Source organism: Diceros bicornis, chromosome 12 (genome assembly GCF_020826845.1).
Source record: "Diceros bicornis minor isolate mBicDic1 chromosome 12, mDicBic1.mat.cur, whole genome shotgun sequence".
NCBI classification, from domain to species: Eukaryota; Metazoa; Chordata; class Mammalia; order Perissodactyla; family Rhinocerotidae; genus Diceros; species Diceros bicornis.
In genome coordinates, this window is record NC_080751.1 from 28737349 (window position 1) to 28765068 (window position 27720).

The 27720-nt window shown below is 36.0% G+C and overlaps 2 protein-coding genes and 1 pseudogene across 8 annotated transcripts in view; 2 read left to right on the top strand and 1 right to left on the bottom strand.

Moving 5' to 3' along the window:
• FANCL (FA complementation group L) overlaps positions 1–27720 on the top strand; it is a 101571-nt gene that overhangs the window by 70873 nt on the left and 2978 nt on the right. For 4 of the 6 annotated variants that reach the window (XM_058551180.1, XM_058551184.1, XM_058551183.1 and 1 more), the window contains 7 exons: positions 6957–7107; positions 9438–9521; positions 10025–10070; positions 10148–10229; positions 13469–13585; positions 14892–14963; positions 15328–15508. In XM_058551180.1, coding sequence (XP_058407163.1) covers positions 6957–7107; positions 9438–9521; positions 10025–10070; positions 10148–10229; positions 13469–13585; positions 14892–14963; positions 15328–15363 — 588 coding nt within the window. In that variant the 3' untranslated portion in view covers positions 15364–15508. Of the gene's footprint in view, positions 1–6956; positions 7108–9437; positions 9522–10024; positions 10071–10147; positions 10230–13468; positions 13586–14891; positions 14964–15327; positions 15509–27720 lie in introns of those variants that run through there. The other 2 variants (XM_058551181.1, XM_058551182.1) reach the window with 2 other exon arrangements.
• Positions 14049–27720, bottom strand: part of VRK2 (VRK serine/threonine kinase 2) — a 108719-nt gene continuing 95047 nt past the window's right edge. For both annotated transcript variants that reach the window (XM_058551178.1, XM_058551177.1), the window contains exon 13: positions 14049–15777. In XM_058551178.1, the coding sequence (XP_058407161.1) occupies positions 15433–15777 (345 nt within the window). In that variant the 3' untranslated portion in view covers positions 14049–15432. The remainder of the gene's footprint in view (positions 15778–27720) is intronic.
• On the top strand, positions 16355–17565 carry LOC131412247 (protein NipSnap homolog 2-like; annotated as a pseudogene).

Sequence of the window (27720 nt, forward strand, 5' to 3'; positions counted from 1 at the left end):
TTTGACAGTTTTAGTATAATGTGCCTTGGAGAAGGTCTTTTTGTGTTGAGATAATTAGGTGTTTTATTAACTTCATGTACTTGTATATCCAATTTCTTCCCTAGGGTTGGGAAGTTCTCACCTATTATTTCTTTAAATAAGCTCTCTCCTCTCTTCTCCCTCTCTTCTCCTTCTGGGATACTCATTATCTTGATGTTGCCTTTCCTAATTGTCAGATATTTCTCATAGAATTTCTCCCTTTTTAAAAAAATCTTAGTTCTCTCTCCTCTTCCACTGAATCATTTCTAGATTTCTATCTTTGAGCTTGCTAATTCTCTCTTGCTAGTAGAAGTCTGCTCTATTTCTAGTGCTTTCTACTTTATTCTTCATCTCATTACTTCAGTTCCAGAATTGCTGTTTAGTTCTTTTTTAGCATTTCAGTCTCTTTGGTAAAGTACTCTTTTTATTCATTAATTTTATTCCTGAGCTCATTGAACTGTCTATCTGGATTTTCTTATAAATTGTTGATTTTCTTCATGATAGCTATTTTGAATTCTCTGTCAGTTTGATTGCAATCTTCTGTGACTTCAAGTTTGGTTTCTGGAGAATTGTCATTTTCTTTTTGTGATAACATGTTACTGTGGTTCTTCATGGTGCTTGATGCATTGTTCTTCTGCTGGCACATTTGTGGTAGCAGATACTTTTCTTATTTAGGCAAGGCTCTGTTTACTTTGTTTCTGAGCTTCTTCTGATTTTATTTGAGAGCCTGCGCTTTCTACCCTCCACTGCTTCTGCCAGAGGTGTTGTCAGTGCTCTTGTGCTGTTTGTGACTCCAGGGTTGCTGGTGCCTTGTTGCTTACGGTGTTGCCGCAGTCATGGGCATTGCCACTGGGGTCACCGGGCTGGCCAGCACCTCTCCTGCTCCCAGGGTCACTTGGGTTGCAGGTTCCCCCACTGCAGTGGGGGGGAGAGGGAGAGTGGGGTGGGAGTCAGGGTCATGGATACCACTGCCACTTCCTGGTTTGTTGGGTCTGCAGGCGCTGCTGCCTTGGATGGGGGATGCCAAATGTGTGGGTGCCACTGTAGCTGGGGGGACTAGGATCATGGACTTCACTGTCCCTGTCACCAGGTTCTTTGCAGTCTCTCCATGGGCTTGGGTGCTGCTGCCATGTGTGCCGCCTATGCTGCTGCTTCCAGGTTTTCTGGAGTGCTGGCACTGGCACTGCCACTGCCGGGGGTGTTAGGTTCACAGATGTCACTACCACTGCCAGATGGGCCAGGGTTAACGGGCAACATTGCCATCACCATAGGGGGAGAGTAACTGGGTTGCAGGTGCTGCCAGGGTTCCTGGAGCCTGTGGTCTTGGGTGCTGGCCCCGTTCCTGGAACCTCAGATCATGGGCACTAGTGCCACTGCCAAGGATCTTGTATGTAGCCCCTGCTGCTGGAAGGGCCAGTGTTAGAGGGGCCTCTGCTGGGAGAGGTTGAGGGAGCTGGGTCATGGGCACTGCTGCAGTTCCCAGAGCCTCTGGTCTCAGGCGCCACTGCAATTCCTGGAGCCTCAGGTCACTGGCACTGCTGCTGGGGAACTGGGGTCTTGGATGTAGCACTCGCTGTTGGGAGGGCTGGGGTCAAAGGCACTGCTTCTGGAGGAGTTGGAGGTGCCTGAGTGTTAGGTACCCTCAAGCTTCCTGGAGCCTTTGGTCACAGGTGCCACGGGGGTTCCTGGCACCCCCAGGAGTGTGGGCTTCCTGGGTTCCTGGGGCCTCCATTCCTAGGCGTTACCACAGTTCCTGAGGCCTCTGGTCACAGGTGTGGCCACAGTTCCTGGAGACTTTGGTCTCTGGGGCTGCTGCCACTGCTCCCCTGGTTTCACTGCCTCCATGAGGTCCAGTCCACCCACCTTCAGATATATAGATGTATGGCTCTCTCAGGCATTCTGGTCTGCTGTGCAGAGAATCCTTTGCTGGTCTACAGATGTCCTTCTGGTTGTAACTTAGAGGGGAGAGACAAAGGGAACAACTCACTCCATCATGATGCTGATGTCACTCGGTGACTTTTTTTTTTTTTTTTTGGTTAACCTTTCCATGGGTATACAAGGAAATAGGTAATTATAGATTTTAAATATAAATATAAATACAGGTATAGATGGAGAGAAAGTAGAGAGATGCTATTGTACTCATTTTCAAAAAGAATAGTCTCTTCAACAAATGGTGTTGGAAAATTGGATATCCACATGCAAAAAAATGAAATTGGACCTCTTCCTTACACAGTACACAAAAATCAACTCAAAATGGATTCAGGTCTTATGTTTAAGTATTTAAACTATAAAACTCCTAGAAGAAAACATGGGTGAAAGCTTCTTGACATTGGTCTTGGCAATGATCTTTTGGATATGACACTAAAAGCGTAGGCAACAAAGCAAAAATAGACAAGTGGGACTACACAAAACTAAAAAGTTTCTGCACAGAAAAAGAAACAACAGAATGAAAAGGCAACCTATAGAATGGGAGAAAATGTGCCAATCATCTGTGTGATTATGGGTTGATATCCAAAATATATAAAGAACTCCTACAATTCAATAGCAAAAAAAGACAAATAACCTGATTAAGAAATGGGCAAAGGACTTGAACAGACATTTCTCCAAAGAAGACATACAAATGGCCAATAAGTACATAAAAAGATGCTCAACATCATTAATTATCAGGGAAATGCAAATCAAAGCTAAAACGAGATATCACCTCACACCTGTTAGGATGTCTGTTATCAAAAAGACATGAAATAAGTGTTGGTGAGGATGTGGAAAAATTGGAACCCTTGTACACTATTGGTGGGAATGTAAAATGGTGCAGCGACTATGGAAAACAGTATGGAGGTTCCTCAAAAAAATTAACAATATAACTACCATATGACCCAGTAGTCTTGCTTGTGGGTACATATTCCAAAAGAATTGAAATCGGAATCTTGAAGAGATAGCTGCATTCCTGTGTTCTTTATAATATTATTCACAATAGCCAAGATGTGAAAAAATCCATGTGTCCATCAACAGATGAATGGATAAAAAGAATATGTGGTATGTACATACGGCCTTAAAAAAGAAGAAAATCCTGCCATTTGTAACAACATGGATGAATCTAGAGGACATCATGCTAAGTGAAATAGAGCTCACAGAAGGACAAATACTGAGATTCCACTTATATGAGGTATTTAACATAGTCAAACTCACAGATACAGAGAATAGAATAGTGGTTGCCAGGAGCCGGAGGCTGGGGGAAATGGGGAGTTGTTATTCAATGGGTATAAAGTTTTAAGTTATGCTAGATGTATAAATTCTGGAGATCTGCTGTACCATATAGTGCTTACAGTTAACAATATAATATTTTACACTTCAAAATTTATTGAGAAGGTAGATCTCATGTTAAGTTTTCTTACCAGAAAACCCTGTAGAGACACAAGGAAACTTTGGGAAGAGTTGGCTATGTTTATTACCTTGATTGTGGTGATGATATCATGGATGTATGCATATGCCCAAACTCATCAACTTGTACACATGAAATATGTGCAGTTCTTTGTATATCAGTTATCCCTCAATAAAGCTATTAAAAAAACCAACATATTGTCCAGCATATGTATGCATCTGATGATCAATGACTATTTTATTGTAAGCAAAGAAATTATAGTATCAGATTTGCAGAATACAAAGTCACTGTAATTACAATGTAAATAATGAGTTTTAAGGGGGGCTATGACTAAAGGAAGAAAATTCAGTTAGAAGGTTGTTTTAGTAGTTCAGGTAAGACTAAACTTAGATTCCTGGCTTGGGCAACAGGGAAGCTAGTATACCCTTTCACCAAGAAAAAAACCAGTAGGAGGGGAAGATTTCTCTTGGAAGATGATGAGATCAGCTTGGAGCAATCTGAATATGATATGCCTATTACATAGCCATATAGAGATCATCCATATAGAGATGGCTGAGTAGTTCTGAAAGTCTAGATCTGGCTAAATGAATTTGGGAATGATCATAGAGAAGATGGTTCCTGAAGCTTGGGGTAGTAAATATACCTGTGGAAAGTATTTCAGTTTACTCTGTGTAGACATACCAATGTATACATATTACACAATGTTAATTGCAAGCCATGATAAAGAACTGTGGTTTTAATTACTAATAATAAGATGAAACATAATTTGCAAGCTACTTGTATATAATGGTAGCTTTAATAAATACAGTGATGAAGGTCATCAGTGTATTTTATGTCATATGGTTTAGTTCAGTTTACTTAAATCTATGTCGAACAGCTTTTACAACTTGTGTTGCTATCATTAAGTGGTGGTATTACAAAGAAAAAAATATCACTTTGAGAAGAACTGCACTTAAAACTGTTTTAAACCAGGAATTTATAGTATCAGGTTTGCAGAATACAAAAATCAACTTAATTGCAATGTAAATAATGGGTTTTAGGGGAATAAGACTAGAGGGAAAAAGTCTAGTTAGAAGGGTGTTTTGAATGGTTTTAAGAGGAGGACTGATATGTTCAGGTTTAAATTTTAGATAGGATACTCTGCAGTAAGGTAGTTGAAGTTGTTGGGAAAGAGGGAAAATCCCCCTCTGCCCTTTCGCTTAAGGTTCTTATGGCTGGCCAAATAATGAAAACACTGGTTAGCAGGAGAAAATAATAGCAAGTTTAATAACATGTATACATGGGAGAAACCAGGGAAACTGAGTTTCTCAACAAAATGGCAGAGATTGTCTTTAGCTTTAAATACTACCTTCAGCTAAAGACAAAGGAGGATATTGGGGGTGGGGGGTTTGGGATTTCAGAGGGGAAAAAGACAATTTAGATGGAGAGGGAAATGTAAATGTTTGTCAGACAGTTCTTTGCAGGGCCACCTAGAGAATCTGGCCGGAGGGACAGAAATTATAGTAATCAAGAGTTTGTAAATTTAAGTCCTCTTCTTCCTTTTCCAGAGATAAGGTCATCCCCCTGCCTCTTTACAGAGGGAGATACCTTTACAAATGTAAATGTTTGGTAAACAGAACTTTGATAAGAATGGGCTTAGGGAGGACCCTGCCAATCTGTCCATACCCAGAGTTAAATTCCTTTAGGCAGTTAGTGGGGGAGGTCAAATGTCCATCAGAGAAAATAATCAAGGTAAAGAGATATATTTCAGGGTGACTAATTTTGATCTCTCACAAAGTCAAAGATGACAAGTCTGGATGTGAAGACAAGAACTAGGGGATTATTTTAATAATAATAATAATACTGCTAGGGTAAAGTTATGAAGAAATATGTTGAAAACAGAATCAGGTCTTAAGTTATTGAATTTATTAGGTGTAAAACAAAATCTACAAAGATCACAACCAGTTTCTTACTTGGGTATCTAAGGAATGGTGGTGCATTTAGTGCAAGATGAAATAAAGTGTAGCCCATAGTAAAAATAAAACAAAAAAACTTGGGAGTTTAGTTTTTTGATTTCTGGATTCCGGCATCTAAACTTGTAGATAACTATGGTACACCAGAAGAGAACAGATATTGTACCTTCAGTGTCCTAAAAGGTTATTTTCAGACGTTAAGCTCTACTTTCTACTCTTATACTTGTTTCTTTTTTTTTTTTTGGTGAGGAAGATCAGCCCTGAGCTAACATCCATGCTAATCCTCCTCTTTTTGCTGAGGAAGACCGGCTCTGAGCTAACATCTATTGCCAATCCTCCTCCTTTTTTTTCCCCCAAAGCCCCAGTAGGTAGTTGTATGTCACAGTTGCATGTATTACTGGTTGCTGTACGTGGGATGCGGCCTCAGCATGGCCGGAGAAGCGATGCGTCGGTGCGCGCCCGGGATCCAAACCCGGGCCGCCAGTAGCGGAGTGCACGCACTTAACTGCTAAGCCACGGGGCCGGCCCCTCTTATACTTGTTTCTATGTATAGAAGGTTAGAAGAGTTGAAGCTAGCTTTGCGAAACTGAGCTATGAATTCATCTAAGTGTAAACCCTGACAGAAGTGATGAAATGAAATGGGTTTTCCTTTCCTTACAGAAGTACAGAATACATGTTTAAGAAAGTGAGTACTTTCTCTTCATCTTACTCAGAATGTATCATGTTCTTGCATTGTTGGCTTTTATGAATTATTTTGGATGAATACATTTGTAGTATTTTCAGTGACTTATGTTTTGCTTATTTGAAACAAATTAATTCTTTTTAAAGCTTTTAGTTTTGATTGCTTTTTATATAAAAATATTTAGTGAATAGTTGTATCTTTTAAACATATCACATTATTTTATGAGAAACTCTTGACTGAAAGTAAATATAAATTGAATTTTAAAATCAGTGATGGTTTTAGTTCTTATCATTTAGTGAAAATGTATTTAAGTTAATTTGCATAAAGGATTAATGTCTGAAATACTGAATTCAGAGATTGGCTTAAAGTGTAACATCAAAAGAAATCTTGTTTGTTATTTCTTTTTGAATTCTTAAAAAATGTGTAGAATCTCTTCATACTCTTTTGCTTGATTAAGTCTGCAAAAGTTAATGTTTAAAGTAATTTAATCAAATTACAAATAGCACTGCATTTAACTTGGTAACTGCAGCAAAAATGAAAATATTTTCAATCTAAAATTGTATAGACACTATGCCCAATATATATATTATATACATAAAGTTGTGTGTACATATTTTCTTGTATTAGTAATTACTAGTCCATATGTATAGTACAAAATGCATCATAATAAAAATATGGCTTTTAAAAAGTCTTTCTTTCTTGATAAGGTGCATGGTCCCGTGACAATCAAAAAGCAATTCTCTTAATGCAAATGGAGGTGAAGAGATGTGAAGCTGGGAGAGTTGACTGTTGTTTCCTAGGGTCTAGTTTTAACAGAAATGAAAGAGCTTAAAATTTCTAAATTGAGTTATATTTTAAGTGCAAGATTATCTGCTATTGATAGAGTGTCATACAACTTATTCAGCTTTTATCTGTCTTTTCACAGAGCTCCTTAATAAGCATTCATAGTCAATTTTTGGCAGCATTAGAATCACTGAAGGCATTCTGGGATGTTATGGATGAAATCGATGAAAAGACTTGGGTACTTGAGCCAGAAAAACCCACAAGGAGTGCGACATCACGAAGAATTGCATTAGGTAGGGAAAAAGGATTATTCAGGTTTGTTTTTAGATGTTTGTTGTGTTTTATATTACCGAGGAGAATGAATCTAAAGATGACATTGGACTCTTAGATGAGACTTTTTTTGTATGAAGTCAATTATTAGAACTTTTTGGGATGAACTATGATTTCTTTTATTACCATATATTTAAATGTAAATATTTCAGGTGAAAAGGGCAAGTGCTGAGGTGTTTCATTATAAAAGGTGATGATCCAATGGAAGTAACATTCAGAGATAGTGTTTAATTAACTTTTAATTAGCACAGAAATAGTGGAGCAGGTTTTTCAAAATTTACATTACTTAGGGAAAAAAGGCTATGTGAGAAATAATGAAGTCTTCATCTGTGAAACTAGACAAGATTAGTATGAGCAAATCTGGGAACATTTTCTGACGAAAGTATAGAGGAGGATAACAGAACCTGAAGTGAGCCATGCATCCACTGAAGAGTAAACAGAAAGCACAAAATAATAATTGCATGTATTTTCAGTACTTTCTTTACTATAAATATATGAAATTAATGAATAAGATGTGATATAACCATAAATATCATCCTTGCAATATTACCATATTCTCTTTACTACAGAATGATTGTTTTATGTATTTTCATTATGAGCAAGCAATACATGAAGTCAGTTTTAGAATTCAACCTCTCTCAAGATTTTAGATGTTTTAAACTCTGAGTTCACACTAAATACTGTAGTTAGATGCTTATAACATACCTCTTTATATCTTTCCTCCTTTTTTTCCTAGCCTAAAATAGCTATATTGTTAAAAGGCATATATTCCAACGGATATTTTGAAATTCTGATGTGCATCATATCCAGATTAGTGAGCAATTTTTATGGTTTCTACCCAGGCATAATAGCTCACCTGGGGGAAAAGAAGTGACATGTTATTACGAGAAGAGGAAAGTATAATTGTGCAGCAGTTCTGCAAATAGTATTGTTACTTACCCAGTTTGAAGAAGTCTAACAGTATTTAATTTGAAATAATTAACTAAATTATGATATGTTTGTGAAGTAAATATTAAGAATGAAAATATTTTCTTCAAATAAGTGTAGTAATTTATTATCGTCATGGCCCCACTAAAATAATTATTTTTATCAGGTGATGATTAAATATATCTTTTATTATATTTCTCATGGTCAGCATAAACAACCTGGTTTTTATTCACTCTCTCTATATTGACCCTTTAGCTCCTTTTTTTCCCTTCAGGCATTGATTTGCCTTTTTAGGACAAAGTTTTCAGCAAATTGATTGAAAGATTAGTTTAATATAGCCATTGTTGTTAAGCGAAAGTACTTTCTGGAGCCATTAGTAAATGACATTGCTAAAGGCTAATATGGAATTTGTGTTCGTGGTAAATAATGCATTAACAACTGAGATTATAAGTTAACTTCTTGTATTTTTGTTTTCCTCATTGAATGACTTGTAGTCATTTTTTATATTACTTGATTACCTCTTTTTGCCAGATCTATAATAATTGTATTTATATTGTTGCCAACCTTAGCCAAAGGCTTATTCTATAGTGTCTAGAATTTATCAAGGTATTTTTACCATAAAAATGATATCTAAATTGACCTTAAACAATTACACTATGTACCTTCAAACTACAGCAGTCAAATTTCTGAAATTTGTACTATACTCTTGTACAGCTAAAATTTATAAAAGCATTTTAATGCCAAGTAGAAATAGCTTTTCCTTAGATTCTGCAAACTAGGTTAGTTGTTGTTTTTGTTATTAAATGAACAGTTTCCAATTTAATATGAATTGAATCCTTTGTTAAGTTATAGGGGAAAGCTTCACATGGAGCAAAAGAATTCAGAAATGTTTTTATAAAATTCAAATCTTAAACATACTTATTTTTACTATTTAGTGTATTTCTGGTCTTTTATGCTTGACCATAGTTCTATTACTTTTCAAGAAAGTTATGAAAAGTAATTTAGATCATTATTTCTTAAACATGTGATTGAATTTTTTATATTAAAGATCTTTATCACTCCGTAGAAAATTTTTATTTAAATTTTAATAGAACTCTGACCAGAATTCCAATCTAAATTATATTAACTTATGTATTGGCTCTGTTTGTTGAAACTTGGAATCCCAAAATCTTTAGTCATGATCATAATTTCAAAATTTACTTCTTTTAAACTATAATATAGTGATATATTTCCCTTTGTAGGAAACTATTTATAAAACATTTGGTTAATCTTTTCTTGGGTGTACAATGAAATAAGTACCCACACAGATAACTCTTATTTTTTGTTTGTTTGATGAACTGTTCTACTTCTAAAAACTTTATTCTAGGGAATAATGCTTCAATAAATATAGAGGTAGACCCTATGCATCCTACTATGCTTCCTGAGTGCTGCTTTCTTGGAGCTGACCATGGTATGAGATCTCAGATTTAAATGTTTTTAACAGGATCATAAAATCCTTGTCTACGACTTCTAAAATATTATTCTAAAATATTAATATATTAATGGTAATTATTTTAAATGAAAATGTCTCATCATTCTGAACTATGTACTGTTGCGTTTTTAACATAATACATATGATTTAGATTTTCCAGTCAAGTCATTAAGAAACAAATTGTACAGTTAACAATTATTGTATATTTGAAAGTTGCTAAGAGAGTAGATCTTGAACGTTCTTGTCACAAGAAAAAAAATTTGTCACTGTGTAGTGATGAAAGTTAACTAACCTTGTGGTAATCGTTTCGCAGTATATACATATACCAAATAATTATGTTGTACACTTAAAACTAATACAATGTTGTATGTCAACTATATCTCAATAAAAAAAAAATTCTATGCTAAATGTGGCTTTACAAAATGAGAGCAGCAAACCCTAAATTATTAAACTTTTTTTTTTTTTTTTTTTAATATCTGAAGTGGTAAAACCCCTGGGAATTAAGCTGAGCAGAAACATACATTTGTGGTAGGTATCTTTGCAATATAATTGTCACTTTTCTATGATTTTACAAATTTAATAACATTTTTTTTTCATGCTTTCAGGGATCCAGAAAATAGTCTCTTACAAAATTTGAAAGATGTTTTAGAAATTGATTTTCCAGCTCGTGCTATCCTGGAAAAATCTGTAAGTTTTATCAGTGCTTTGATATTCCAAACAGTGTTGCATAATGAAAGTTAAATGTTCTTCTTTTAGGCACCAGAGGAAAATGAGGCTGAAAGGGAGGGAATTGGAAGAATATTATAACAGACTTCTGAACTGCAAGCCACAGTTGCATCAAAGAACTTGTTAACCTTTTATTGATGGTTTTAAGTGTACTTTTCTCATGGTCTTCCTAGTAGTAAAGTGATTAATGACAGATATCTATTATTAAAAATAGGAGAAAAAGTCCAAAGTAACTAATGAGATGTTTGGATTTTCTATACTATCTGCTTATGGATGACTGAAATAAAGTTCTAATTAGCTTGATATAAGTGTTTATGAAGGATGGCAGTACAGTTTTTGAAAATTGAATAGACACCACTACCTTGGAAAAATAATAAACTTGGAATTGATTTTTGACAAATCTGCTAAGATTGTAGACAACTAAAGTGGTGGGGATATTTTTTTCTTTAGTGACAGAATTTTGAAGTTTAGTAATCACTAGTTAATGTCTGTTTCTATGTTTACCTACTACGGTGGCATTATATTATACAATAATGGGAAAATTACTTAAACCCAAACATCTTGTGAGCCAAAAATAGAATCTGTTTTTTAGTACATTTTTGTATATTATTCATTGGATGAAAAAGGAAGCACTGTGTTACAAATAGCTTTTCTAAGGTGTTAAATAGTTATGTGACTATTTTCTATAATATAGGCATACTTCAGTGATATTGCAGGTTTGGTTCCAGACGACCGCAATAAAGCAAATATTGCAATAAAGCGAGTCACACGAGTTTTTTGGTTTCCCAGTGCATATAAAAGTTATGTTTAAACTACTTAGTCTATTAAGTGTGCAATAGCATTATGTCTAAAAAAACAATGTGCATACTTTAATTAAATTCTAACCATCATCTGAGTCGTCAGTGAGCTGTAATCTTTTTGCTGGTGGAGGGTCTTGCCTTAATGTTGATGGCTGCTGACTGATCAGGGTAGTGGTTGCTGAAGATTGAGGTGGCTGTGGCAATTTCTTAAAATAAGACAACAATGAAGTTTGCTACATCGATTGACTCTTCCTTTCACAAATGATTTCTCTGTAGCATGTGATGCTATTTGATACCTTTCTACCCACAGTAGAACTTCTTTCAAAATTTGAGTCAGTCCTCTCAAACTTTGCCTCCGCTTTATCAAGTGTATGTAATATTCTAAATCTTTTGTTGTCATTTCAACAATCTTCACAGCGTCTTCACCAGGAATAGATTCCATCTCAAGAAACCACTTTCTTTGCTCAGCCATTAGAAGCAACTCCTCATCTGTTAAAGTTTTACCATGAGATTGCAGAAATGCAGTCACATCTGTAGGCTCCACTTCTAATTCTAGTTCTCTTGCTATTTCCACCACATTTGTAGTTACTTCCTCTACTGAAGTCTTGAACTCCTCAGTAATCCATGACGGTTGGAATCAACTTCTTCCAAACTCCTGTTAATGTTGATTTTGACCTCTTCTCATGAATCACGAATGTTCTCCATGGCATCTAGAATGGTGAATCCTTTCCAGAAGGTTTTCAAAATTTACTTTGCCAAGATCCATCAGATCTTGGCAGCTATAGCCTTATAAAATGTATCTCTGGCAGCTATAGCCTTATAAAATGTATTTCTTAAATAATAAGACCTGAAAGTCAAAATTATTCCTTGATCCAGAGGCTGCACAATGGATGTTGTGTTAGCAGGCATGAAAACATTAATCTTGTTTTGCATCTCCATCAGAGCTCTTGGGTGACCAGAAGCATTGTCAGTGAACAGTAATATTTTGAAAGGAATCTTTTTTCTGAGCAGTAGGTCTCAACAGTGGGCTTAAAATATTCATTAAAGCATGTTGTAAACAGATATGCTGTCATCCAGGCTTTGTTGTTCCAATTACAGAGCACAGGCAGAGTAGATTTAGCATCATTCTTAAGGGCCCTAGGATTTTCAGAATGGTAAATGAGCATTGGCTTCAACTTAAAGTTACCAGCTGCATTAGCCCCTAACAAGAGTCAGCCTGTCCTTTGACGCCGGGCATTGACGTCTTCTCTGTAGCTGTGAAAGTCCTGGATGGCATCTTCTTCCAATAGAAGGCTGTTTTGTCTCCACTGAAAATCTGTTTAGTGTAGCCACCTTCATTACTTATCTTAGCTAGATCTTCTGGATAACTTGCCGCAGCTTCTACAGCAGTACTTGCTGCTTCCCTTTGCACTTTTACATTTTGGAGATGGCTTCTTTCCTTAAACCTCATGAACCAACCTTCGCTAGCTTCAAATTTTTCTTCTGCAGCTTCTTCACCTCTCTCAGCCTTTGTAGAATTGAAGAGGGTTAGGGCCTCACTTGGGATTATGCTTTGGCTTAAAGGAATGTAGCTGGTTTGATCTAAAACTTTCTCCATATCAGCAATAAGGCTGTTTTGCTTTCTTATCATTTGTGTTCATGGAGTAGCACTTTTAATTTCCTTTAAGAACTTTTCCCTTGCATTCACACCTTGGCTACCTGTTTGGTAAAAGAGGCCTAGGTTTCAGCCCATTTCAGCTTTTGACATGCCTTCACTAAGCTTAATTATTTCTAGCTTTAGATTTAAAGTGAGAGACATACAACTCTTCTTTTCACTTGAACACTTAGAGGCCACTGTAGGGTTATTAATTGGCCTAATTTCAATATTGTTGTATCTCAGGGAATAGGGAGGCCCGAGGAGAGGGAGAGAGATGGGGGAATGACTGGTTGATAGAGCAGTCAGAACACACACAACATTTATTGATTACGTTCGCCATCTCATATGGGCCTGGTTTGTGGTGCACCAAAACAATCACAATAGTAATATCAAAGATCACTGTTCACAGATCACCATAACAAATAATAACGTTTGAAATATCATGAGAATTACCAAAATGTGACACAGAGACACAAAGTAAGCAAATGCTGTTGGAAAAATGGTGCTGATAGACCTGCTCAACACAGGGTTGCCAGAAACCTTCAATTTGTAAAAAATGCATTATCTGTGAAGCACAATAAAGCAGAGCACAATAAAATTAATAGGTATGCTGCACGGCAATGAAGTTACCTTTATAACAAGAAATATACTTTTTATTATATAATCAAATTTAATATTGTCTGTGCCATATCATTCATTCTTTCTTATCTCACTTTGTGTGTTTTAAACACATTTGCTTATTAAATATTTCTTTTCTTTTGAAGGATTTTTCTATGGATTGTGGAATTTGTTACGCCTATCAACTTGATGGTGCCATTCCTGATCAAGTGTGTGATAACTCCCAGTGTGGACAGCCTTTCCATCAAATATGTTTATATGAGGTAAAAGTAAAATAAAAATAACATCAGCAAGACTTTTTTCAGCTAACACAACATAGGAAGTATGTATATTTGAAATATACAGAATCTAAAATCTGTTTAGTCAATAGTGATCTCCTCTTTTGCCATTAGCTCCATTGCCAGTTCATTCCAGATGCTTCATTTCTTCATCATGGTTACTAGTGAGTGAAGAAATGTCCTCAAGTATCCAAGGGGGAAAAGGTATCCAGAATATATTTATGGACTGCTTATTGATGCATAAGAAATTAAATTGGTGGTACATTTCAGTAAACATCTCATGTAACCACAGCACAAACTGTAGACTCATTCAAGTGGGAGTGGTGGTGGCAATAAAAGGGAACTAGCACTATGGATACCTATTACTTTTCAGGCTAGATTTAAATATAGAATCTAATAATCCTACTTTTGATATTGAGAAGAACACATTTTATAATCTGAATATCTCATAGCACTCTCAGTCAGTGACGTTTTGTTTACTGTTTGTTTATTACATGTGAAGTCTGCTTTCATTCCTGTCTGTAGTCATTTGCTCTCTAAAGCATTCATCTTAGGGCACAGTTGACATAGGATTAACTGTGCATCTGTATATAAAACACCTTGCAGTAGTATGGTACTTTCCATTTTCAAAGTCTTCCTTAATATCACCTCCTGATTTTTGTGATTAGAGATAGCAGTTGGTGCTATTTGCATTTTAACAATGGAGAACTTAGGTAATATAAAATAATAAAATACTATGTCTAATTATAGAGACACTCTTAAGGGAATGTGTATTTTCTTTTGTAATAATGAATAGTCATTTAATTTTTAAAAATGGACTTCCTCATCCTGTAATTAATGGATTGAGAATTCTCCCACTATTGGTGATTAAGAGCAGAATTAGGACTTAAATTTTCAAGAGCCTATGGTATCTTTTACAGCAGGAGGTCTTAATTTATGATTAATGGATTTAGATAGGGTCTGTGAACCCCATGGATTTGTATGCATTATTTTTGTGTATGTCTGTTTTAGGGGTAGAGAAGGTGCATAATTTTCATCAAATTCTTAAAGGGGCCCATAATTTGGTTATAAACCAGTGGTATAGACCTTGAAATCCCTGTGGGTTTACAGTAGTCTGGTATTGGCTCAGGAAATGTTCCCCTTACTCTTGCAAAAGAAAATTAAGAAGGTAAATCTTCTGGAATAACAATATAATGCATTCAAAAAGAAAGGGAATGATATTTGGAGTGTCCGTAATTTGTAATCATGCTGACATTGCTCGTTTTCTTTATCATCTTTTTAAAATTTTCAGTGGTTGAGAGGACTACTGACTAGTAGACAGAGTTTTAACATCATATTTGGTGAATGTCCATATTGTAGTAAGGTAAGCAAACTATTAATCACATTTCATAAAATATGCCTAGCTGTTAGTAATGTGTTTTAGAAGATAGATGAGCTGATATACTATATAGATATCTAAAACTTTGAGACCTCTGTTATCCTATGTATTTTTTTAAAAGAAGAAAAGGTTCTATAAGATAAATTGTCCCTATTAATAACATTTTAATTTTCAAATTGCTCTTTTGATCAAAAAAAGGTTAACCACTTTTCTAGATTCCCTAGGTGATCTGAAACTTGAGCAAAATATTTTCCAAACTGTATCATGACACCATAACTAGTATAAAGCAATTTTACTTTTTAGAATGTCCATAAACTTTCTTTGTTAAAATATTCTCTCTTTTTATAAGCCAATTACCTTGAAAATGTCTGGAAGGAAACTCTGAAATAAGAATGTAACATTTCTGTGAAGAACTGGAAACTTTAAAAATTATCAAAGAAATTATTTGATTTCTTCAGAGAAAATATAAAGCAAGACATACTAATACAAAAAGAAGAAGAATGATGGAGCCATAATAATATACATCTGCCTTTGCCTCTTCACTAAGAGTAAACTGGGACATTGTAAGCCAAAATCCTGTAGAACTTTCTAAGTCTGTGACCTCCATACCAGTCCTAGAAGTGTATGTGTACCAAGTTGGAGATCTTGATTTGTTGAATATATCTGGACTGGTAGAGTCTTGATGGGGTTCATAAAATGAATTTTGGAATTGCATACAGCTGGATTTTTGTGGAGAACTTTTTCCTTCATTCAGAAGTTCTTGAGACTCACAATATTTTTGTCTTCTCCTTGTGCTTTCCTATGGGAAAATTATACTCTTTTAGATTTGAGTTATCCAAGTATTTATTTTGTGTACTCTATAAGAGAGCTAAATAAAACTTCTTACCCAATAAGATCAAGTTTTGGTGTTTTTTCCTGAAAAGTTACTTTTGGTTCTGGATCTTAAGAGTTTATAAAATACTTACTTACTGGGGGGCCAGACTGGTGGCATAGCAGTTAAGTTCGCGTGCTTTGCTGTGGCAGCCCTTGGTTCGCAGGTTTGGATCCCGGGTGCAGACCGATGCACCGCTTGTCAAGCCATGCTGTGGTGGTGTCCCATAGAAAGTAGAGGAAGATGGGCATGCATGTTAGCCCAGGGCCAATCTTCCTCAGCAAAAAGAGGAGGATTGGCAACAGGTATTAGCTCAGGGCTAATCTTCCTCACCACAAAAACAACAACAACAACTTAATGGCATCAAACAATCAAATCTGGTTAATTTGATTGATTCTTTAAACCAGTACATGGGCCATCTCTTAAATATTTTAATCTAAAAATAGGATCAACTATGAAAACTCAATTTTCCTGGCAAGACAAAAACCGGGCTTAATCTTATCTTATGGGGGTAAGATAGTCATAATTAGAAAGTTTCTTGGTCATTAATAATAATTAATGTAGTGATTCTAGGGGAGCCCAGGTACCCCTAGATGGTGGTGCAGCCTCAACCAGTAGTCTGTCCTCCGCAGCCTCCTGCCCAGGCTCCAGAGGTTGAAGTCTTCCAATAACAGACCTCCAGAAAACAGCTGGTTAAAAATCCTTATTTGTCTGGAAAGTTGATCCAAGACAAGATGCTTACCCTCATCTAGTCAAAAAAGAAATAAGCAGTCTATACAAATTAAAGTTTTGTTATGTTAAACGGAAATGCCTAGATGCATAGAACAAAATTTGTCAAGAGGTGTTACACACCAAAGATTCATGAAGATAAACATTACCTTTGTACTTCAGTGTGGGGACTTGGAACACATGGTATGGAGAGCAAGATCAAGCTGTCTACCTCTGGGGGGTATGAAAGAGGCTATCCAGCCTTCAAGAGGTCGTGAATACACTCAGAGTAAATCAGGAATTTGTGGAATTCCATAAGGCAAGAAGCAACCTGCTTCCCTCTAGGAAGAATCAGCTGTATTAGAGTTCAGATTCTGGAATTGAGCCTGTCACACAGTCAAGACCTAATATATATGAACTCAGATCATAGCAACTCCAACCAGAAACTATGACTGCACAGGGCAATTACTGTTTAAGTAGCAAAATACCAATTTTTCCCCAAACTGATCTATAGATTCAACACAACCCCAATCAAAATCCCAGCAGGCTTTGGAAATGCAAAGTACCCAAAATAGCTAAAACAATCTTGAAAAAGAGCAAAGTTGGAGGACTCACACTTCTCAATTTCAAAACTGACTACAAAGCTAGAGTAATCAAGACAGTGTGGTACTGGCATAAGGACAGGCATGCAGATCAATGGAATAGAATGGAAAGCCCAGAAATAAACTCACACGTCTATGAGCAACTGGTTTCTGACAAATGTACAAAGGCAATTCAGTGGGGACAGATAAGCTTTTCAACAAAGGTGCTAAGACAACTGGATATCCATGCAAAAAGATTAATTTAGACCCCTGCCTCACATTATATACAAACATTGACCAAAAATGAATTGTAGACCTAAACGTAAGAGTTGGAATATAAAACATTTACAAGAAAACATGAGAAAAATCTTTGTGACTTAGGGTTAGGCAAAGAGTGTGTATATATAACACCAAATCCTGATCCACACACACACAAAAAAAATGATAAATTGACCAAAATTAAAAACTTGTATAATTCAAAGGACTTCATTTAAAAAATTAAAAGCTAAGTCACAGACTGGGAGAAGATGTTGCAAATCATTTATGTGGTGTATCAGACTGATTTGTGGATGTTGAACCATCTTTGCATCCCTGCAATAAATCCTACTTGATCATGGTGTATGATCCATTTAATGTATTGTTGAATTCAGTTTGCTAGTATTTTGTTGAGGATTTTTGCATCTATGTTCATCAGAGATATTGGCTTGTAATTTTCTTTTCTTGTGGCATCCTTGTCTGGTTTTGGTATCTGGGTAATGCTAGCCTCATAAAATGAGTTTTATGAGTCACAATGAGTCATAAAATACATTTTTGGAAGAGTTTGAGAAGGATTGGTATTAATTCTTCCTTTAATGTTTGGCAGAATTCACCAGTGAAGCTGTCTGGTCCTGGACTTTTGTCTATTGGGAGGTTTTTAATTACTGATTCAATCTCCTTACTAGGAATTGTTCTGTTCAGATTTTCTATTTCATGATGATTCAGTGTTGGTAGGTTGTGTGTTTCTAAGAATGTATCCATTTCTTCTAGGTTGTCCAATTTGCTGGTGTATAATTGTTCATAGTAGTCTCTTTTGACCCTTTGTATTTCTGCATATCAGTTGTAACATCTCTTCTTTCATTTCTCATTTTATATGAGTCCTTGCTGTTTTTTCTTGGTGAGTCTAGCTAAAGGCTTCTCAATTTTGCTTATCTTTTCAAAGACCTAGCTCGTCATTTCATTGATCTTTTCTATTGTCTTTTTAGTCTCTCTTTCATGTATTTCTGCTCTAATCTTTATTTCCTTCCTTCTGCTAACTTTGGGGGGCTTTGTTTGTTCTTCTTTTTCTAGTTCCTTGAGGTGTAAAGTTAGGTTGTTTATGTGAGACTTCTCTTATTTCTTGATGTAGGCATTTATTGCTATGAACTTCCCGTAGAATTGCTTTTGCTGCATCCATAAATTTTGGTATGTTACATTTCCATTTTTGTTTTTCTCAAAGTATTTTTTGATTCTCTTTTAATGTCTTCTTTGACTCATTGGTTGTTCAGTAGCGTGTTGTTTAATCTCCACATATTTGTGAATTTCACAGTTTTCTTCGTGTAATTAATTTATAGTTTCATACCACTGTGGTTGGAAAACATGTTTGATAAGATTTCAGTCCTCTTAAATTAAGATTTGTTTTGTGGCCTAACATATGATCTATCCTGGACAGTGTTCCATGTGCACTTAAGAATGTGTATTCTGTTGCTTTTGGATGGAATGTCCTGGGTATATCTATTAAGTCCATCTGTTCTAATGTGTCGTTTAAGGCTGATGTTTCCTTATTGATTTTCTGTCTGGATAATCTATCCATTGATGTAAGTGGGGTATTAAAATCACCTACTATTATTGTATTGCTGTTTATTTCTCCCTTTGTCTATTAACATGTGCTTTATATACTGAGGTGTTCCTGTGTTGGGTGCATAAATATTTATAAATGTTATATCCTTTTGTTGGATTAACCCCTTTATTATTATGTAATGCTCATCTTGTTTCTTATTACAGTCTTTGTTTTAGTCTGTTTTGTCTGATATAAGTGTAGCTACTGCAGCTTTCTTTTGGTTTCTATTTGCATGGAATATCTTTTTCCATCCCTTTGTGTATGTCCTTACATCTAAAGTGAGTCTCTTATAGGCAACATATAGATGGATCTTGTTTTTTAATCCATTCAGCCACTCTGTGTCTTTTTTTTTTTTTTTTTTCCTGTGAGGGAGATCAGCCCTGAGCTAACATCTGATGCCAATCCTCCTCTTTATTTGCTGACGAAGATTGGCCCTGGGCTAACATCCGTGCCCATCTTCCTCTGCTTTATGTGGGACGCCGCCACAGCATGGCTTGACAAGCGGTGTGTCAGTGTGCGCCCAGGATCCAAACCTGTGAACCCTGGGCCGCTGAAGCAGAGTGCGCACATTTAACCACTGCGCCACTAGGCTGGCCCCTCACTCTGTGTCTTTTAATCGGAGAATTTAGTCTGTTTACATTTAAAGTAATTATTGATATGTATGTACTTATTGACATTTTGTTGTTTACTGGCTGTTTTTGTAGTTCCTCTCTGTTCCTTTCTTCTTCTCTTGCTCTCTTCCTTTGTGGCTTGATGACTTCCTTTAGTGGTATACTTGTATTCCTTTCTCTTTATCTTTTGCTTTGTGGATATCATAAGGCTTACATATAAAAACATATCTATAACAGTCTATTTAAGTTGATAGCAATTTAAGTTTGATCCTAATAAAGCTCAACATTTTTACTTTCCTCCCACATTTTACGTTTTTGATTTCACATTTTACACTTTTTGTATCCATTAATTATTGTAATCATATTTTTACCAGGTTTGTCTTTTAACCTGCATACTAGCTTTATAAATGATTAATTCACTGTCTTCACTATATATTTACCTTTCCAGTGAGATTTATATGTTTTCTTGTTACTAATTAGCAAGCACTTTTTCAGTTTAAAGCAGTCTCTTTAAACTTCCTTGTAAGGCCAGTTTAGTGGGGAACTCCTTTAGCTTTTGCTTGTCTGGAAAATTTTTCATCTCTCCTTGAATTCTGAATGATAACTGCCACATAGAGTATTCCTGGTTGGAAGTGTTTTTCTTTCAGCACTTTGAATATATCGTGCCATTCCCTTCCAGCTTGCAAAGTTGCTGCTGGAAAATCTGCTGACAGTCCTATGCTAGTTTTCTTGTATGTAATAAGTTGTTTTTCTATTGCTGCTTTTAATATTCTCTTTTTGTCTTTAACTTTTGATGTTTTAATTACAGTGTATCTTGTTGTGGGTCTCTTTGGGTTCATCTCATTTGGAACTCTCTGGGCTTCCTGGATCTAGAGGTCTGTTTCCTTCTCCAAGTTAGGGAAGTTTTCAGCCATTATTTCTTCAAACAAGATTTCTGACCCTTTCTTTCTCTCTTCTCATTCTGGGACCCCTATAATGTGAATGTTAGGCTGTTTGATGTTGCCCCTTAAGCTATCTTCACTTCTTTTCATTCTTTTTTCTTTTGCTGCTCTGATTGGATGAGTTCCACTGCCTTGTCTTCGAGTTGACTGATATTTTCTTCTGCTTCATCTAGTCTGATGTTGAATCCCTCTGGTGTATTTTTCAGTTCAGTTATTGTATTTTTCAGCTCTGTGACTTCTATTTGGTACTTTTGAAACTGCATATTTGAAAATGGTTGAGGTAAATTTAATGTTATGTGTTTTTTACCACAAAAAATAAATAAAAATTAAATAATGTAGTGATTCTCAACCTTTTACATACCATGGCAACTTTTACCCAATATACATGCCATATATTGGTCAGGGACAAGGCTGTATAACCAGAGGAAACTGCCCTGGGGTGGATGTTGTGGCATGTCTCTTGGAAAGCTATAGGTACAGACCAACCCCTATAGACTGAATAGAATATTGATATATGTAAGTTTCAGGAACTGCTTCCATTTTGTTTAACATCATTCTTGTTGGGCAAAGCACCAAGTTTCCTGCTCTGTTGTTCTGTTTCTGCTTCATTCTGGTGACCTGCCCTGTCCTCTCATTGTACCATTTATCAAGTAACTTAGAAAAAATGTATAAAACAAGGCAAAAATACTTAAATATTCTTCATTGTTAGTTTCATCTGGAACCATCTGATGTAATACCATCATTCTTCAGAATAGCTACTCCTTCCACCACTAAACCACCACTCTTCAAAGAGCTTTTTTTTCCTCCCAAAAAGTCACTTTCAGGATGCAATTTTAGAAGGTGAGAAATGACTTCTACATAAGGTATATAAAACAAAAGAGATGTCTTGAAGGCTCTTTTTAGCCTTTCTATTAAGAAAAATAAATTGAGAGTCAGATAACTAACTTGAAACTACTCTTTACTGTATGAGACCTAACAAAGTCACACTAACGCAACTTTCCTAAAGTTGTGTCAGCTTTATTTGCTAAAGGCAAAATAAGTGAATACTTATTCCAGTGGGCCCATAAGGCACTATTCTTTCACAAAGAAAAGGAAACGTGCCATCACATCGTATATTTCTAAAGGCTGAGAGCTACTGGTAAGCTAACTTAAACAGTATTTACATGTAATTTACATGTGGCAGTGGATGACATCCCCATCTAGATAAGAACAGAAGTCAAGCTACTAAAATTTCAAGATAGAATTGTCTATTGTATAACCTATATACCTAATCTCTCTTTAAGCAACAGTAAATGATATCAAATGGGAAGGCACTCATCAAATGATGTAACCACCAGTTGTCTTCAGTTTACTGAGAGATCTGATTGGGAAAGGTAGTCTATGGCATGGTTTGGAAAAATATGGCTCATTGGCTAGCTGCCTCTTTTGTGAATAGTTTTATTGGAACACAGCCTCAGCCACACCCATTTGATTATGTATTGTGTATGGCTGCTTTTACACTACAATGGCAGAGTTGAAGTGATCTGACAAAGACTGGACTTCAACTCTAAAATATTTACTATCTGGCCCTTTAAGAAAACGTTTGCTGGCCCCTGGTCTATGGCATTGTTTTTCAAACATTAGAAAGCATACAAACCATTTTGGGATGTTGTTGAAATGCAGATCTCATTCAGAAGCTCTGAGGTGAGACCTGAGAATCTGTGTTTCTAAGAAGATACAGGTGATGCCAATGCATCTGGCTGGCACAGCACACTTTGAGTAGTAAGGGCTTAAGGTATACAATAATCTATTCTGCTAGAGTAGTGGTTCTCAACCCAGGACAAGTTTGCCCCATGGGGACATTTAGCAATTTCTGGAAACATTATGGGTTGTCACAACCATGAAGAGGTACTATTGGCATCTACTGGATAAAGGCCAAGGATGCTGTCCTACATTGTACAAGATAGTCCCTTATAAATAACCCAGCCCAATAGTGATGCTGTCAAGAAACCTTGCATTAGGAGCAGTTATTAGCCTTGAATGCACATTACAATCAATTAAAAAGCTGTGAAAAATATCAGCACCCCTTCTAGGCCATGAGTAATGGGTATCAGACCTCCCCTCCTACCAAGAAAGCCCATGAAATGAAAACAGAACAATAAAATTGGCAAAATATATGAAACAGCTTATCAGGCAGAGAAAACAAGCAAGACCATGACTCGCAAGGAAAGGAAAACAACCCAGACCACTGCAAGGCTAAAATTTAATATGATATTTACTTTAGACCAGCCCAAAAAAGCCTAAACAGAGGTCAGGACATGATGAAGTTGAACCACTAATAAATTACCTGCTTCCCCAGAGAAAACTCAACACTCTTTAAAGGAATATAGTAAAATCTGGAGTCTCAAGAACTTAGCATACACAATGTTCAGCATACAATAAAACTTTACTACACATGAGAAGCAGGAAAATGTGAACCATAAGTAGGAGAAAGAAGGAACAGAAATAGATATATGACCCAGATGGTAGAATTGTCAGACAAGGGCAATAAAACATCTATGTAAATGTTCAAGGACTTAAAGGAAAAGTTAAATAAGTGAACAGATGAAGGACTCTCAGCAGAGAAATGGAAAATACAATACACTTCTAGAACTGAAAAATACAGTATATGAAGTGAAAAATTCACTGGCTAGGTTTAACAGCTAATTTGACGATCAACTAGAGGCCAGGTGAATGAAACTATCCAAACTGAAGTACAGCAAGATAAAAGACTGACTTGAACAATGAAGAGAGCCTCAGTTACCTATGAGGAAAAGTAAAGCATTCTAACTTGCATGTATTTGGATCTTAGAAGGAGAAGTAAGAGGGATTAAGGCATAAAACAAATCAAAGAAATCATAGCTGAAACTTTTCCAATTTGGTGACAAATATCAACCCACAGATACAAGAAGCCCAGTGAACCCAAAGCAGAATAAACACAAAGACAACTATCCCTAGAAAACCAAAGATAAAAAAAGCAAATCTTAAAAGCAGCCAGAAGAGAGAGAACGTTATATACAGGGTCAATGATAAGAATAATTGCTGACTTCATATCAGAAAAAACACACCCAAGAAGACAGGGAATCATCTTCAGAGGTGAGAACAAAAAATTCCATACCCAGTGAGGACTTCCAAGTGAAGGTCAGGGACATGTAGTTCCAGACAAGACAGAGTAAGTGCATTCTACTCTATTCCTCCTGCTAATTACAGCTAAAGACTTTGGACAAAAAACAACTAAGAGAACATTCCAAAAGTTGTAGAATAGAAGGCAGACAGGACATGAGGAATAATCTAGCAGTGAGTCTTTCACCCTCAAGCCTCCTCCTTTTGGTGCCTCCTATGTATCCCAGCTTGGGCCATAAAGAAACCTACAGTCTGAAAACAATTTGCACAAAAAAAAGGTCCAAGAAAAGCCTGCTGTCTCTAAGTAATGGACCAGGAGGAGGGCAGGTCTACAAGACAGAATCCTTTTGAATATACTTGCTCTGTGCTAGGTGGACACCATGAAAGAAGCTGCACCCCTCCCACTTCCCACCAGGTGCTATGGAAACTTTGGAGTGGAGCAAGCATTGAGGAGACTAGAGGGGAGCCTAGGAGGAGACTAAAGTGAGACCGAGTCCTGTCAACCATTCCCACCTGCACTACTGAGTTGGCACCCCTCCCTCCTCACTAGGTACTATGGAGACTATAGGGCAGAGCCCAGTAGACTGTCCTTCCCTGCACTAACAAAGGCAGAAGGCTCCCCACCAGACACTGTAGAGATGGTGCAGTAGAGCCCTACTGACCATGCCCACCCTGTATTAAGCAAACAGCAAAGAGACAGCAACCCTCTATTTCCCATTGGCCTCAAACACTGTAGGGAGGAGCCCTATTGACCATCACTGCCATGCAATAAACAAGTGACACCAAAGAGGCAGCACCCCCACATCCTCCTAACTAGAAAACCCTACTCTCAGTAATTAATAGAACTACTAGAGAGAAAATCAGCAGGGCTATGGCAGAAATTAATGATAGTACAAATTAATGGGATCTGATATTTGTAGAGCAGTCACCCCAAAACAGGAGAATACATGTTCTTTTCAATTGCAACTGGAACATTCTCTGAGCTAGACCATATCCTGAGTCATATAGTAAACCTTTACAAATTTAAAATTATACAAAGTATTTTTTCAGACAATAACACAAATTAGAAATCAATAACAGAAAGATAACATAAAAATCTTCAAACATACTCCTAATAACCAAGGCATCACAAAAGAAGTCTCAAGGGAAAGTACAAAATGTCTTGAATTAAACAAAGTAAAAATATAATATATAAGGATTTATGGGATACAGTTAAAATGGGGCTCAGTGGCTCAGTAGGACACTGATAGCATTAAATGCTGATATTAAAGAAAAAATGAAAGGTTCAAATCAATACACTAATCTTCCATCTAAACTAGAAAAAGAAAAGGAAAATAAACAAAAATCAAGCTGAAAGAAAGAAATATTAGAAAAATCTCCAAACACTTGAAAATTTAAAAACACTCTTCTGAATGGGTCGAAGAGACCCAAGGGAGACTTGAAAATATATTGAACTGAATGAAAATGAACATAAATCAAAGTATGTGGGACATGGCTAACAGTCCTAGAGGGGAAACCTATAATACTTGATACATTAGAAAAGAAAAGAAGTCTCAGTTCAGTAATTGAGACTTAAGTTTCCACCTCAAGAAACTAGAAGAAGAGAGAATAAGTCTATAGCAGAAAGTATATTGCAGAAGGAAATAAAAATAAGGGCAGAAATCAATGAAGCTGACAGAAAAATAGAGAAAAATCAATCAAGCAAACGCTGGTTCTGTGAAAAGACCAATAAAATTGATAAACCTGACCAAAAAAGAGAAAAAACAAACTACCAATATCTGGAAAGAAAGAAAGAATACTACAGACCCCACAGACATTTAAAGGATTTAAATAAGGGAACACTTATGACCAATTCTACACATAAAAATAATACAGCTTAGATGTAATGGACCAATTCTTAGAAAACCACAAATTGTCGAAACTGACTTGATGAAATAGATTAGGAGTTGGTAACTGTGGTCTGCAGGCCAAATCCAGCCCACTACCTGTTTTTGTAGAGCCTGCCAACTAAGAACGGTTTTTAGATTTTTAAATGGTCGGAAAAAATATTTCATGACACTTAAAAATTATTCGGAATTCAAATGTCAGTGCCATAAATAAAGCTTTGTTGGAACTCAGCTGTACTCATTTGTTTGTGTATTGTTTATGATGCTTTTGTGCTACAATGCCGAGTTGAATTGTTGTGACAGAGACCATATGACTTGTAAATCCTAAATAATTACTATCTGGCTCTTTACAGAAAAGTTTGCCCACTCTTGAAATAGATAATCTGAATGGTCTTAAGGAAAAGATATCTCCAGACCCAGGTGGTTTCACTGGAGAATTCTCTAAAACATTAAAAAAAAAAACACCTCCCACCCCTTACCAATTTTACTCATCCTCTTCCAGAAATTAGAAGGAAGACTTCTCAAATCATTTAATGAGACCAGCATTACTCTGATACCAAAACCAGAAAAAGACAGTAGAATAAAAAAGAAAACTACAGACCAATAGTCCTCATGAACAGATACGAAAGTTCTCAGCAAAATACTAGCAAATTGAATCCAGTAACATGCGAAAAGAATAACACCATGACTAAGTGGAGTTGATTTCAGGAATATAAGACTAGTTCAATATTCAAACACTAATCAGTGTCATCCACCATGGTTAACAGTATAAAGATGAAAAATCATATGATCAGATTGACACAAAAAGCATTTGACAAAATTCAAGACCCATTCAGGATAACTCTCTATATGCTCGAAATGGGGGGGAGCTTCATCAATTTGATAACGAACATCTACCAAAAATCTACAGCTAACATCATACTAAATGGTAAAAGGTGAAAAACTGCAAACAGCTCACGTCTTCAACAATACATCAATACTTCAGAATACTACTTGGCAATAAAAAGGAATGAACTATTGATACATGCAAAACTTGGATGGATCTCGAAGGCATTATGGTCAATGAAATAAAGCCAATCTCAACAAGTTATATATTGTATAATTTGATTTATATGACATACTCAAAATAATTATAGTGATGCAGAACAGACCAATGCTTTCCAGGGTTTAGGATTGGGTGGAGGGTGGTACTCTAAAGCAACATGAGGGAGTTTCTTTGTGGTCATGGAACAGTTCTGTAGGGTAATTGTGATGGTTACTCTAAACGCCTTATAAAATTTCATGGGAACACACATACACACACACGAGTGCATGTAAAAACTGGTGACCGAATAAAGTCTGTATTTTATAGTAGTATACCAATGTTAATTCCTGGTTTTGAAAATTATACTATGGTTACATAAGATGATTTCATTGGGGGAAGGATACATGGGAGCTCTCTATTAGTTTTCCAATTTATGAGTCTACAATTACTTCAAAATAAAATGTTAAAAAAATTAATTCAGAAATAAAATATAGTTCCAGCTTTCCCCACACCAAAAAAAAGTGAAGATGAAATAAAGATATTTCCAGACAGACAAGAGGTGAGAGAATTAGTCTCCAGGAAATCTACACTACAATAAATGTTAAAGGAATTTCTTTAGGCCAAAGGGAAATGATACCAAATGTAAACTCGTATCATGAAAGGTCTGAATAATTCCAATAACAGTAAATACGGGGGTATTTAAGACTTTTTTCTTCCTCCTTTCTTAATTGTTTGAAAGAAAACTTGCTTTTTAAAGCACAATAATCACAGCACATTATGGAATAAATTACATGTGTAAAAGCAACATGTATGACAACAATAGCACAAAGGATGGGGGGATAAATGAAATATATTTTTGTAAAGTTTTTACATTATATGTGAAGTAGTGTATTAAGTCAAGGTAGATTGTGGTATGATAAGTTAAAGGTGCACATTGTAATTTCTAGAGCTGTGCAAATACAGTGGCAACTGGCCATATATTTGAGCACTTGAAATATGGCTAGTCCAAATTGAGATGTGCTGCTAGTGTAAAACATACCAGATTTTGAAGACTCAATATGAAAAAAAAGTACAATATCTCAATAACTTTTATAACAATTACAATATTTTGGATGGTGGTTTAA